Genomic DNA, 13,884 nt, shown 5'->3' on the forward strand with positions numbered 1-13,884 from the left:
TTATCCGCCATTTTGAATTATTATCCAGTGAACTTTAGAGGGGGCGTGGCTCAGCACATATTTAGACCTAACTCCACAACGACTGACTGAGCCAATCATCTCAAAAGTTGCAGGAATAATCCCTGAAAGTTTCAATGAAATTGGCCATTAGGGCAAGGCAGGTTTATGTCTACAGCACATTTCAGCAACAGAGCAACGCTGTTTCCCAAGTAAAATATCAAATGCAGCGAGACAAGGTGCAAAAGAAACACAGTGTAAAAAGACGTTTAAAAGCAATTCTTCAAAGAACAAAAAATAAAAAGTCAAAATATACTGAGACAGGTATAAAAATACAAGAATAAAACTTACAGTTCAAATCAGTTAAAGTATTTGTAGAATATAAATCACAGTTCAGTGTACGTCAGCAGTTCCCAACCGGTGCAGATTTCTCCTCCGTCATCAGTTCAAGGTCCACACGGTTTAATACACTCAGCGTCATACTTGAGTTTTGCGGTATTGTCGAAAGAGTTTCCTGTCTGTCAAGTAGCTGTCTGTTAGTCACTCACCCTACAGCAAGAAACAGCACTTCATAATAAAAGCTCTGTGCATGATACTCACTGCACTTCAAAATAAAGTGTGGTTTTTTTGACAAACTTGACACCTCAGAGAGTCACTAGCAGCCCATTCAGAATGGATCTGCAACTCACTTTCGGACCGCCACCCACCAGTTGGGAACCACTGCTGAGAGAAGTTAATAAATTTTTGATTTAATAAAAAGCAGCAGGAAACAAAAGTTTTAAGTCTTAATTTAAAAGAAGTGAGAGTTGGTGTAGAGCTGCAGTTTTCTGGGAGTTCTGATCTGTGGAGAATAAAAACTGCTTCTCCATGTTCAGTCTTGACTCTGTGGACACAATGCAGACCTGTCCCTGAAGACCTGAGAGATCTGGATGGTTCAGACTGTAGCAGAAGGTGAGACCATTCAGAGCTTTATTTTGAAAGGGATTCTCTGCCAGACAGAAGTCAACGTGAAGACCTCCTGTGAAGAACTGTCTCGGTCTCAGTGAGTACTCGAGCAGCAGCGATCTGAATCCTCTGCAGTTGTCTGATGATAAAGACTCTGTTACAGTAGTCGAGTCTACTGAAGATAAATTCATGGACAAGTTTGTCCAGATCCTGCTGGGACATCAGTCTCGGCAGGATCAGTCCTTTTGTCTTCAATATATCCTGAAGGTGACGGCAGGCTGACTCTGCAACTGAATGTAGCTGTTGAAGTTCAGCTCTGAGTCCATGACCACAGATTTCTGTCTTCCTCTGTGGTTCTTAACATTGAGCTCTGAACATTGAAATCGTTCATCCTCACCTCCAAAAACAATGACCTCAGTTTTCCCTTTGATTAATTGAAGAAAATTGCGTCACATCCAATCCTTGATTTGTTCGATGCTCTCAGTCAGAGCTTGAGTTGGACCATCGTGTCCTGGTGACATCGTTATGTAAATTTGAGTGTCATCTGCAGAACTGTGGCAACATATTTTCTGAGCCAGTGAAAACATGTAGATGTAAAACAGAAGAAGTCCCAGAATGGAGCCTTGGGGAACTCCTCGTCATTTTTGTCCACTCAGACTTGTAATTCAGGCATGAAAATCGCTCACCTTTCGGCGAAATTTGCCGTTATAAATACAAAATGGATGACTTACGTGAATCGTGTAGATCCGATGAGAAATTTTTTTTTTGGGGGGGGGCTATTTGTTAAGTAGGAATTTAACCAGTTTAGTACTGTGCCAAAAAGTCCATCCCAGTTTTCTCATCATCTCCTAATATGTTGTGGTCAACGAAGTTAAATGCGGCACTGAGATCCAGAAATACTGAGACTGAGATTCTGCTGCGGTCTGTGTTTGAGTGGACGTCAGTTTAGTGCCATGAAGTTATTCATTGGGTGAAAACGGCTTTTACAGTGACTTAACTTAAAAATAGGAGGTCTGACATATTTAATAATAATATATAATCAATCAGTAGTGACAGGTACAGATTATTAGTGTGATGCTTCTGCTGAGTTGTTATTTCACATTTTTCTGTATTTTTTTAGCATCTAACTGCTCCTGCATACTTTTAGCCACAGAATGTTCAGCTCCTTGCGGTCATGGTTGCCATGACTTTTTTTTAAATCTTTCTTTAAAAAAGGTTGTTTTGCTGCCTCTCACAGCAGCTGGAGTTGGACAAAAAATAACTTCATTCACTGGGCCGACTGCCGGCAACTTTTAAGGTGGAACGTTAACTTGTAATGTTACTCAATGCATGAGTTGATGACGTGAATCCATCAGCACACCTTAAATTTCACTGTGACAACTTTGACCATCACTTTAGTTTTTATATGACACACACTTTTAGTAATGACTTTAAAAATATAGATTAATTTGGAGCGGATTATGTGAAGGTCATATATTCTAATCCTCACTTCCTGTGGGCTACAGCAACACTAAACCCCTGAGCTTGCCTGAGAAGGACTAAATGCACAAAGCTGCTATTTTTAAATATCCCATGGAGAGAGACTCTCACTGCAGCCTGTTCTATTTTGTTGTGAAAATGTGGGCGTGCAGCCTCGTTCTGTGGACGATAAACCAGGTGCAGACTTCCATCTGTGTCACCGCTGATGAGGAAATACAGCGAGTGCTGGACGGAGCAGTGAGTGACAACAACCCCGCCCACATTTAAGAGGACTGTCTGAACACACCGAGGGTCTAGGGACCATGTCTGAAGGCTTACTGCTGGTTCCAGAGGGACTGGACTGAAAGGGTTTGGTGGAGACGGGGCTGATGGGACAAAATGTTGAGCTGGAGTGGAGGACTCGACTGTCAGAGTGCAGAGAGCTTCTTAAGCATTTCTCTTAAACTCGCTGTCACGCCCGCAAATTTTCATTCTACACACACCAATCAGTACATCCAATCTTCAAACCTTTATTTAATTCCACTTTGACATTCTACTCCCCGATATAAAGTATTTATACTTGTCTACATTTTTTGATCCACTTCTACTCCTGCATACTTTCAGCGACTGAAACCATTCATATCCAAACATTCTGCTCTTTTACGTCATGTCACTAAAATGCTTCAGCATTTCTAACTTCAGCCTTTTCAGTTGATGTTAAACCTTTGACCTTTTCTAGCAGTGTGTTTCTTAACATCTTTATGTGAAGCAGTTCAGCTTCCAGTTCTGCGCGTCTTTCGTTGTAGCTTTCAGTTTTTTTCAGCTGTGTAGTTGATGCGTTTGAGCTTCTTTAGGTGATTTTTTTTTTAATATTTCTGCATTTCAGCTGTCAGCATCCACACGTATTTTGTGCAGGAAACGTATTCTCTTGTTGTCTTCGAAGAATTGCTAGATGATTGCAGTGTTTAAGGCCTGTGGGAAGACACCTGAGAGGAGGGACAAATTAAGATTTGTAGAAGTTCTGAGGCTAGGAATGTGACAGTTTTGAAAAAGCCTGTTGGCAGAATAGTAAGACAGCAGGGGGCGCTGCAAAAGCAAAACAATGGTGGTGCCATAACACAAACACAAACACATAAACCATGTGTAAAATTTTAAAATGGCTCAACAGGGGGCGCCACCAGCTCCAAACACGTGAACTGGCTTTGTGAACATTTGTGTCATAAATCAATGAGTTTGTCCAAACATCACCAAACTCTGTGAATATTTTTAATGAAGCCTTTGAAGCGTCTTCCCAAAATATTTCTGCAGCTGACCAACAGGAGGTGACAGTGTTGTCAAAGAAGGGCGTGGCTTGTGAGAGCTTTACTGTGCGTTCACACCAAACGCGATGGACGCGATGTCATCGCCCGTAACGTGAGTATCGCGTCGCTTGATCACAAATGTCACCTTTTTGATCATCGCTTCAATCACGATGACGCAACCCTCCTCCCGCTATTTTCTTCACCTCCCGCTATTTTCTCGTCAACCATGGCTGAGTTAACTACCGTAGCTGCTCTTTATCTGTTGTGGACATCTGATTTGGATCGGAGACCCAAACGCCACCGTGTCTGCGTTCACAATATCCTCCAGAAACGCACACAGCTGGGTGAATATCATCACCTCCTGCAAGAGCTGCGTCTGGATGACGGTCGTTTCCAGCGGTACTTCAGGCTGACGCTGGCCCAGTTTGAGGACCTGTTGGCCCACTGATTGGATGTCGCAGCAAAGTTCAAATTTTTCAACTGAAAGCGACACGCAATGAGGCAATGGACGCGTCATCGTTTCATCGCGTCGCTCTTATCGTCTGAAACGCGTCGCCCGAAGCGACATCGCGTGTCATCGTGTCATTTACATTGATTTTGAATGGAAACTTGTGGCGTTCATTGCGTCCATTGCGTTTGGTGTGAACGCACAGTTAAACGTAAACACATGAGCGTCTCTGTCCAACCTGTTTATTTCTGTACAGAAACAGCTTTCAACTTTAAACAGTCCATGACAGCTTGGACCTCAAATTCACCACTTGTGGTTTTATTTGAAGTTCATTTTTTTAACAGAAAATAATTCAAAGCACCAAAGAGAGACTTAAGTTGGTGAACAGTGTTCATGAAAAAGTACCTGAAACAAAACACGTCCAGTGAACCAACACATCCCACCACAAAGCAGTAAGAGTACTAATTTGAATACTGTCTGTACCACAGGTCTAAAAATACTTCATTACTTGATGTTGTTTTAAGAGTAAACATGTTTTACATATGGATCCAGTTTTCCCAACATCTGGATGCTCCACATCAAACCAGCAGATTGTTGGTTTCGTTCTCACTGTCAGAAAACATCCAGGTTCAGTTTGGGTTTTCCCAGTTTACCCAGTAAGTCCAGTCCGGTCCGAGCAGCCAACAGAGACACCATGTCGTTACAGCCCGAGTCCACCGCCACGTCGTACGCCGTCTGACCCCTGGCGTTCCTCCGCCTCACAGTGGCCTTACAGCTGTAACCGGAAAGAGAGGATAATGTCATGATGATGTCACTCTGACATCAGGAAGTGGGAGGAGCAACAACAATGGCTAAATGATCTCTGTAACATCTGTGGAAACGCGTCGAACCAGTCAGGAGGAGGATCCTAAAGAAACCAGGTGACCTCACAGTTTTTTAGATGTGTTTCTGTGAGTGTGAAAAAATAAACTCTTCTTCATCCAGGTAAACATTTTATAAGAAAAATAACAAACGTCTTTTTGTCATTTGACTTTACAGCAAGAAGAGTTGGAGTCCCTTTGTACCAAGGCAGCGGCTCAGCTCCACAACAGGTGTTCACAGGTATTTTACCACTGACCGGCGGATACGTGTTCAGGTGCAGCAGTACTGGAATCAGTTCTGTTAGTAAAAGTACCGGTAGCAATTTTCTCTGAGTCATAAAGAGGTCACATGTCGGAGATGTGTTCGTACAGGTGTGTTATACCTGAGCAGGACCTGAGCACACTGCAGACCTTCAGAGCCCAGAGCCGCAGCCTCATGCAGAGCTGTGTTCTTCATCCTGAGGAGGAGGAGGAGACTTGTCAGACATGTTGGTTCTGTTTTTCAGAGATGTTTGCATGTTTTGGTTGTGTTGTGTGTTATGTGTGTTCGGAGGAGGATCAGGAGGTTTTAAATGTTATTCAGGTTGCGTCTGTCTCAACGTGTCAGGTAGCTCCTTGATTCCGTTCATTGTTATGAAAATCTGAAGTGATGTAAAGTGTCAGTTTGTGCAATGTTTGGTTCACGTGGTGACTTCAGGACGTTTGAACTCCAGTTTTTCTTGGCATTGACTTTATATGAAATTTGTCTCAAACATTCACTGACATCGTTTTGTCTTTGGTCTGAACCATAGACTGTATATAAAGATGGACGACGCGTCTCCGCTTCCCACTGTACAAAAATGAAGCCAAAATGTCTCTCATACTGCCGCTGCCATCTTGTGTAGCTGATGTCATGATCTTGGGTTCCCGCCCATACACCCACACGACCAATCACAAGCAGCACCTTTGATCATGAGTACACAGCTGTCAATCATGATGTCACATGAGATATTTTTTGGGGCGTTTTTAAGCCTTTAATGTATAGGACAGACAAGTGTGAAAGGGGGAGAGAGAGAGGGGGGATGACATGCAGCAAAGGGCCACAGGCTAGAGTCGAACCCGGGCCGCTGCGGCAACAGCCTTGTACATGGGGTGCCTGCTCTACCACTAAGCCACCGATGCCCCACACCCCCTTTTTAATTTAAATAACTTATTAAAACCAAAGTGATCAGAAAAACAAACACTTGAACAAACCTCAGCGTGAGAACGACCTGAAAATGACAGAAAACATCTTTGGGAAAAACTCTGTCCAATGTCCTGTCTGCTAACATGAAGGGGGTGGGATTTATGACCTGTACTGCAGCCAGCCACCAGGGGGTGATCCAGATGTTTGGAGTCTGATACCCACTGAAAACGTGTTTGACTTTGTGCTGAGTGTTCAGATGCAGCTCTCACTTTGGTCATACAGCGACCAGATGGCTCATAACAGCAGCCTAGGTACCCATATTCCACAGGACAGCTGGGGACATGATCATAAGTCAAAGCACATGTAGACTGGATGGACAAACTGCCATGACCTCCAGCAGCCCTGCGAGGGTAAAGAGCTGGTTCACCGTTCCACAACCAAGACGGAATCTGCATCGCTCCTCCTGAATCTCAGGTTCAACAATTGGAGCCTCCTTTCCAGCACCATGGAGTAAACTTTTCCTGGGAGGCTGAGCATTGTGATACCCTGATAATTGGAGCACACCCTCAGGTCCCCTTTTTTAAAAATGAGAACCACCACTCCATAATTTCCGTACCCGATCTCCACGCAACACTGAAAAGGTGTGTCAGCCAAGACAGCACAACAATGTCCACAGACTTCATCATCTTCATCCACACCTGGCACCTTGCTGCTGGGGAGCTTCTGACTACCTCAGAGACCTCTGTTAGGAATATGAACGAGAGTTCCCCCAAGTCTTCAGACTTTGTCTCCTCCATGGAGGACATGATGGCCGGGTTCAGGAGTTCTTAAAAGTGTTCTTTACACCTCTCAACAGTATCCCCAGTCTGGCTCAGCAGCTCTTCTCCCCTGCTGAACGCAGTCTGAGACAAGCCGTGCTTTCCCTTCCTGAGGCGTCTAACAGATTGCCAGAACTTCCTTGAGGCCAACTGAAAGTCCTTCTCCATACCCTCCCCAAACTCCTCCCACACCCAGGTTCTTGCTTGGGTGAGTACCACAGCTGCAGCCCTTCTGGCCTACCGGCACCTGTCTGCTTCTTCAGGACATCCCTTGACCAACCAAGCCTGAAAGGCCTCCTTCACCCTTGGTGTCCATCAGTGGGTTCTGAGGTTGCCCCCACGACAGGCACTAACAACCTTCTGACCACAAAAAATACCTTAAAAAAGGTCTTTGAGGTCTTCAGCTCCCACCTGGAGAAGAATTCAAACAGGGGCCTCTGCCAGACTTTCCCAGTTCACCCTCACTACATGTTTGGGTTTACCAGGTCTGTCCAGCAGCCTCCCTGCCATTTGATCCAATTTACCACCAGGTGGTCATCAGCTGACAGCTCCAAGTATATCTAGATGTTCCACGTCTCTGGAGATGGTCTGCGATGCCAGAGCGGAGCAAAGCTGGGTGCCTGCAGCACCTGCCACCCGGCACACAGTGCAGCCGACCCTGATGCCTGTCCCTGCAGGTGGAGGGCCATCAGGGTGTTGACATTAACATTTAAATATGGACATTATGTCTCAGCTACATCAATGATACAACAAATGGTAATGAGAAAAGCGAGTTTTAACCAGATTCGCTGTTTTTTGTGGATTTTGTGATATAACAGAGAAGTTTTTGTAAAAACAGAATAATTTGTTGTAAAATACTGAGAAATTATCTTGATAACATCCAAATATGTCGTTCAAAACTGAGCAGATGTGATTTTCTCGTGTCGGCAGTGATAGTCATGAAGAACTGAAGCTGATCTCAGGTCTGTTGTTTGAAGTCTTACGGTCCAGACTGCTGATCGACGGCGGCTCCTCTCTGCACTAAAACAGGAAGGACGTCATGGTGGCCATTCAGCACGGCGACCGCCAGAGCATGTTGGCCATCACTGCTGCAACAGGAGGGATCCGCCCCCTGGTGGAAAATGAAGACACAAACAGACCAATCAGTGTAAACTGTGTCAGGTGATCCAGAGGAGGCTGCTGATTGGCTACAAAGGCATACCTGATCCAGGAGCTGCTGGATGACGCTGACTTGACCCTGACCCGGACTAAGCTCCTTCAGCAGCTGCACGTCCTTCACCTGGAACCAGGAGAACCAATCAGAAAGGAGATTTCACTTCTGACTGAACAGGAAGGCAGGTAGACTCAGGTGAAGAACTCCAGCTTCATCCTCTTCTTCTGTTTCATTATCAGAATGATGGTTTCTTACCGGAGGTTTCGGTGTCAGGTTCAGTCTGGGAGGCTTCGTCACACCTGGAGACGGATCACTTCCTGTCAGACAAACAAACAAACAAACCACTGAGGAACGCTGGGCTCATGCTTCAGATACTTCCCTTCAACCAACTGTGTGGACTGACCATCAGCACCTTTAGCGTCAGTTTTAGCATTAGCTCTTAACAGAATGAAATAGTGGAAACCCTGAGGAGGCCAATTCTGTTGTGACACATTCTGGTGTTCATACTCCTGTTCTGCTCCTGTCTGCAGGCTACATGCTTTAAATGATGTCACTGATCAGGGACGTCCTGGGGCCAATCAGCTGCTCAGGATCAGCTGTATTGAGATGTACAGAACCCAATCTGATCTGATCTGACTGCGATCGTCTCGTCCATGATATGTGACAGAGGTTTTATAGCTAATGAATAATGTTCTTACTGAGACCGCTGCTGTCGGCAGATCGCTCTGTAACGCTGCTCAGAGTCTCAGTCCGACCTGCAGTTCCAACGCTGTCACCTGCCGGACTCACCTGAGGACAAACACTCCATCAGTCACATGACTTTACTGATGAAACACAGAAATGAACTAGGTGTGTCTGCAAGGTGTCGGGACTCAAGAACAGACCTGATGTTCTTCCCGTCCCGCCGACACAAAGCTGACGGTTATGTTGACTTCATAATGATCTTCTTGAATCACAGCAGAAACCATCTGAAGGAGAGGCAGGAACACAACACGTCTTGTGACATACCTGTACAGGTGATCTTAATGACCTCACACACAGGAAGTGAACTCAAACGACCCGCTCACAGATGAGTCTCAACACGAGTCTCAAACTCCTCTGAAACTTCAGTGAATGTATTCCAGTGATGATGTCACTGCTGTACAGGTGAGGTACAGGTGAGGTGAGGCGTACCCGGCCCAGACGAGGTTCTCCCAGCAGAGCCCTGAAGGGTGCGTTGTTCTGAGCGTAGCTCCTCAGGTGAGCGCACACATGATCCAACTGCTTCCTCCAGTAACCTGAAGACACGGAAGACTAATAAGACGACTGAGTCCCTCCTCTACAAGTACCTGTAGTACTGTACCTCTGTAGAACTTTACCTCTGTAGAACTTTACCTCTGTAGAACCTTATCTTTGTAGAACTTTATCTCTGTAGAACTTTATCTCTGTAGAACTTTACCTCTGTAGAACCTTATCTTTGTAGAACTTTATCTCTGTAGTACTGTACCTCTGTAGAACTTTACCTCTGTAGAACTTTACCTCTGCAGAATCTCTGTAGAACTTTACCTCTGTAGAACTTTACCTCTGTTGAACTTTATCTCTGTAGTACTGTACCTCTGTAGAACTTTACCTCTGTAGAACCTTATCTTTGTAGAACTTTATCTCTGTAGTACTGTACCTCTGTAGAACTTTACCTCTGTAGAACTTTACCTCTGCAGAATCTCTGTAGAACTTTACCTCTGTAGAACTTTACCTCTGTTGAACTTTATCTCTGTAGTACTGTACCTCTGTAGAACTTTACCTCTGTAGAACCTTATCTTTGTAGAACTTTATCTCTGTAGTACTGTACCTCTGTAGAACTTTATCTCTGTAGAATTTTACCTCTGTAGAACTTTAGCTCTGTAGTACTTTATCTCTGTAGAACTTTACCTCTGTAGTACTTTATCTCTGTAGAACTTTACCTCTGTAGAACTTTATCTCTGTAGTACTTTATCTCTGTAGAACTTTACCTCTGTAGAACCTTATCTTTGTAGAACTTTACCTCTGTAGAACTTTATCTCTGTAGTACTGTACCTCTGTAGAACTTTACCTCTGTAGAACCTTATCTTTGTAGAACTTTATCTCTGTAGTACTGTACCTCTGTAGAACTTTACCTCTGTAGAACCTTATCTTTGTAGAACTTTATCTCTGTAGTACTGTACCTCTGTAGAACTTTACCTCTGTAGAACCTTATCTTTGTAGAACTTTATCTCTGTAGAACTGTACCTCTGTAGAACTTTACCTCTGTAGAACTTTACCTCTGTAGAACCTTATCTCTGTAGTACTTTATCTCTGTAGAACTTTACCTCTGTAGAACTTTACCTCTGTAGAACCTTATCTCTGCAGAACTTTATCTCTGTAGTACTGTACCTCTGTAGAACTTTACCTCTGTAGAACCTTATCTTTGTAGAACTTTATCTCTGTAGTACTGTACCTCTGTAGAACTTTACCTCTGTAGAACTTTACCTCTGCAGAATCTCTGTAGAACTTTACCTCTGTAGAACTTTACCTCTGTTGAACTTTATCTCTGTAGTACTGTACCTCTGTAGAAATTTACCTCTGTAGAACCTTATCTTTGTAGAACTTTATCTCTGTAGTACTGTACCTCTGTAGAACTTTATCTCTGTAGAATTTTACCTCTGTAGAACTTTAGCTCTGTAGTACTTTATCTCTGTAGAACTTTACCTCTGTAGAACTTTACCTCTGTAGTACTTTATCTCTGTAGAACTTTACCTCTGTAGAACTTTATCTCTGTAGTACTTTATCTCTGTAGAACTTTACCTCTGTAGAACCTTATCTTTGTAGAACTTTACCTCTGTAGAACTTTATCTCTGTAGTACTGTACCTCTGTAGAACTTTACCTCTGTAGAACCTTATCTTTGTAGAACTTTATCTCTGTAGTACTGTACCTCTGTAGAACTTTACCTCTGTAGAACCTTATCTTTGTAGAACTTTATCTCTGTAGTACTGTACCTCTGTAGAACTTTACCTCTGTAGAACTTTACCTCTGCAGAATCTCTGTAGAACTTTACCTCTGTAGAACTTTACCTCTGTTGAACTTTATCTCTGTAGAACCTTATCTTTGTAGAACTTTATCTCTGTAGTACTGTACCTCTGTAGAACTTTATCTCTGTAGAATTTTACCTCTGTAGAACTTTAGCTCTGTAGTACTTTATCTCTGTAGAACTTTATCTCTGTAGAACTTTACCTCTGTAGTACTTTATCTCTGTAGAACTTTACCTCTGTAGAACTTTATCTCTGTAGTACTTTATCTCTGTTGAACTTTACCTCTGTAGAACCTTATCTTTGTAGAACTTTATCTCTGTAGTACTGTACCTCTGTAGAACTTTACCTCTGTAGAACTTTACCTCTGCAGAATCTCTGTAGAACTTTACCTCTGTAGAACTTTACCTCTGTTGAACTTTATCTCTGTAGAACCTTATCTTTGTAGAACTTTATCTCTGTAGTACTGTACCTCTGTAGAACTTTATCTCTAGAATTTTACCTCTGTAGAACTTTAGCTCTGTAGTACTTTATCTCTGTAGAACTTTACCTCTGTAGAACTTTACCTCTGTAGTACTTTATCTCTGTAGAACTTTACCTCTGTAGAACTTTATCTCTGTAGTACTTTATCTCTGTAGAACCTTATCTTTGTAGAACTTTATCTCTGTAGTACTGTACCTCTGTAGAACTTTACCTCTGTAGAACCTTATCTTTGTAGAACTTTATCTCTGTAGTACTGTACCTCTGTAGTACTTTATCTCTGTAGAATTTTACCTCTGTAGAACTTTAGCTCTGTAGTACTTTATCTCTGTAGAACTTTACCTCTGTAGAACTTTACCTCTGTAGTACTTTATCTCTGTAGAACTTTACCTCTGTAGAACTTTATCTCTGTAGTACTTTATCTCTGTAGAACTTTACCTCTGTAGAACCTTATCTTTGTAGAACTTTATCTCTGTAGTACTGTACCTCTGTAGAACTTTATCTCTGTAAAACTTTACCTCTGTAGAACTTTAGCTCTGTAGTACTTTATCTCTGTAGAACTTTACCTCTGTAGAACCTTGCCTCTGTAGTACTTTATCTCTGTAGAACCTTATCTCTGTAGAACCTTATCTCTGTAGAACTTTATCTCTGTAGAACTTTACCTCTGTAGAACCTTATCTCTGTAGAACTTTACCTCTGTAGAACTTTACCTCTGTAGAACTTTACCTCTGCCTGGGCTGATGGCGGTCAGCAGCGGTTGGCGGTCTCTGGTCGCCTGCTGCCGGCTGAGTTGTTGCGCCCTCTGTTGCTCCTTCCTCTCCATCTCAGTGGCTGATGGGTAATAGAGCCCAACAGTCTGTGTGTACTGCTCAGAAGTGGGTGTGGCTAACTTTCTGCCCGGGGCAGGAACTAATGAGGGCGTGGCCTGCCAGGTGGCATTATGGGATGTTGGAGCTGAAACCTGTTCACAGAGAGCAGCCTGTTTAATGTTGTACATCATATAATGACCCGTGAGTGACATCATGGCAGCGGTGATGCATACCTGGTTGGTGGTGACGCCCTCAACAGGTCGTGTGATGTCACTGCAGGATGTAGGTGGGGGCGGGGCTTCCAGGAATGCGCTGCAGGCTGTACAATAGAAGGCGTATGGGTGTCCGCTTGCTCCACATCGCCAACAAACAACACAGCTGGCAGCATGACCGGGCTGGAAATACACATCAAGTAAACATGTTTAACGTAAATAAGTCACGTGTTAGCGGTTAGCAGTAGTTTTAGTAGTTGTGGTAGTCAAAGTAGTCAAAGTAGTTGTAGTAGTTAAGGTAGTTACAGTAGTTGCAGTAGTCAAAGAAGTTGTAGTAGTCCAAAGTGCGGCCATTTTTAACAAAACAGGATGCTGAAAAAGTGATTCATGCTTTTATCAGTAGCAGATTAGACTACTGCAATGCACTTTTTACTGGTCTCCCAAAACAGCCATAAAAAGTTGGAACTTATACAAAATTCTGCAGCCACACTTCAAACCAAGACCAAGAAGAGAGAGCATGTCACTCCTGTTTTCACTGAACTGCACTGGCTCACTGTTTCTTGTAGAATTGATTTTAAGGTCCTTTTAATTACTTACAAAGCTCTTAACGGTATAGCACCTTCATACATCTCTGACCTTGTAACATTTTATGAACCACAAAAAGCCCTGAGATCCTCCAAAGCTGGTCTTTAAATTGTGCCCAAAGTGCTCCATAAACAAAGCGGGGATGCTGCTTTCATGAACTATGCACCAAAACTGTGGAACACCCTGCCCATGTAAGACAGGCAACCACTGTGGGCATTTTTAAAAAAAGAACTTAAAACGCACCTCTTTCAGAAGGCTTTTAGCTAACTCATTATTATCTTTTATCCCTCAAACATGTTTTATTCATTTTCTCTTTATTTTATTGTATTTTATTCCGTTTTTAATATACTGATTTCTACTCATTTGTTTTATTGTATTTTATCTATGTTTTTATTTTGCTGTTTCTACTATAATATTGTTGTGCTGTTTGGGCTGAGAAAGCCATGTGTAAATAAGGTAAAGGAGGTTATTGGGTTGGTGTGGGGAGCAGTGAGACCTGGCATTAGGGGAGTGTCTCTGGGACGCCAGAGATCACTGTCCAGCCTCCTGGAGGTGTCGTGGGACCAACTAGATGAAACACTGGTGAAAGGAGGTTCCCACCCGATGACCCCAAAGACATGTTAGTTATCACT

At 43.2% G+C, this 13,884-nt stretch overlaps 1 protein-coding gene across 1 annotated transcript in view; it reads right to left on the minus strand.

Annotated features, from left to right (window-relative positions):
- Positions 1–4,418: 4,418 nt before the first annotated feature.
- dzank1 (double zinc ribbon and ankyrin repeat domains 1) overlaps positions 4,419–13,884 on the minus strand; it is a 36,019-nt gene continuing 26,553 nt past the window's right edge. The window contains exons 13-22 of the mRNA XM_078166574.1: positions 12,689–12,850; positions 12,373–12,607; positions 9,319–9,422; positions 9,030–9,113; positions 8,844–8,934; positions 8,401–8,462; positions 8,194–8,271; positions 7,976–8,103; positions 5,393–5,467; positions 4,419–4,924 (exon numbers count right to left, since the gene is read on the minus strand). Of these exons, the coding sequence (XP_078022700.1) occupies positions 4,762–4,924; positions 5,393–5,467; positions 7,976–8,103; positions 8,194–8,271; positions 8,401–8,462; positions 8,844–8,934; positions 9,030–9,113; positions 9,319–9,422; positions 12,373–12,607; positions 12,689–12,850 (1,182 nt within the window). The 3' untranslated portion in view covers positions 4,419–4,761. The remainder of the gene's footprint in view (positions 4,925–5,392; positions 5,468–7,975; positions 8,104–8,193; positions 8,272–8,400; positions 8,463–8,843; positions 8,935–9,029; positions 9,114–9,318; positions 9,423–12,372; positions 12,608–12,688; positions 12,851–13,884) is intronic.

The sequence above is a fragment of the Epinephelus lanceolatus genome, chromosome 3 (assembly GCF_041903045.1).
Source record: "Epinephelus lanceolatus isolate andai-2023 chromosome 3, ASM4190304v1, whole genome shotgun sequence".
NCBI lineage: Eukaryota > Metazoa > Chordata > Actinopteri > Perciformes > Serranidae > Epinephelus > Epinephelus lanceolatus.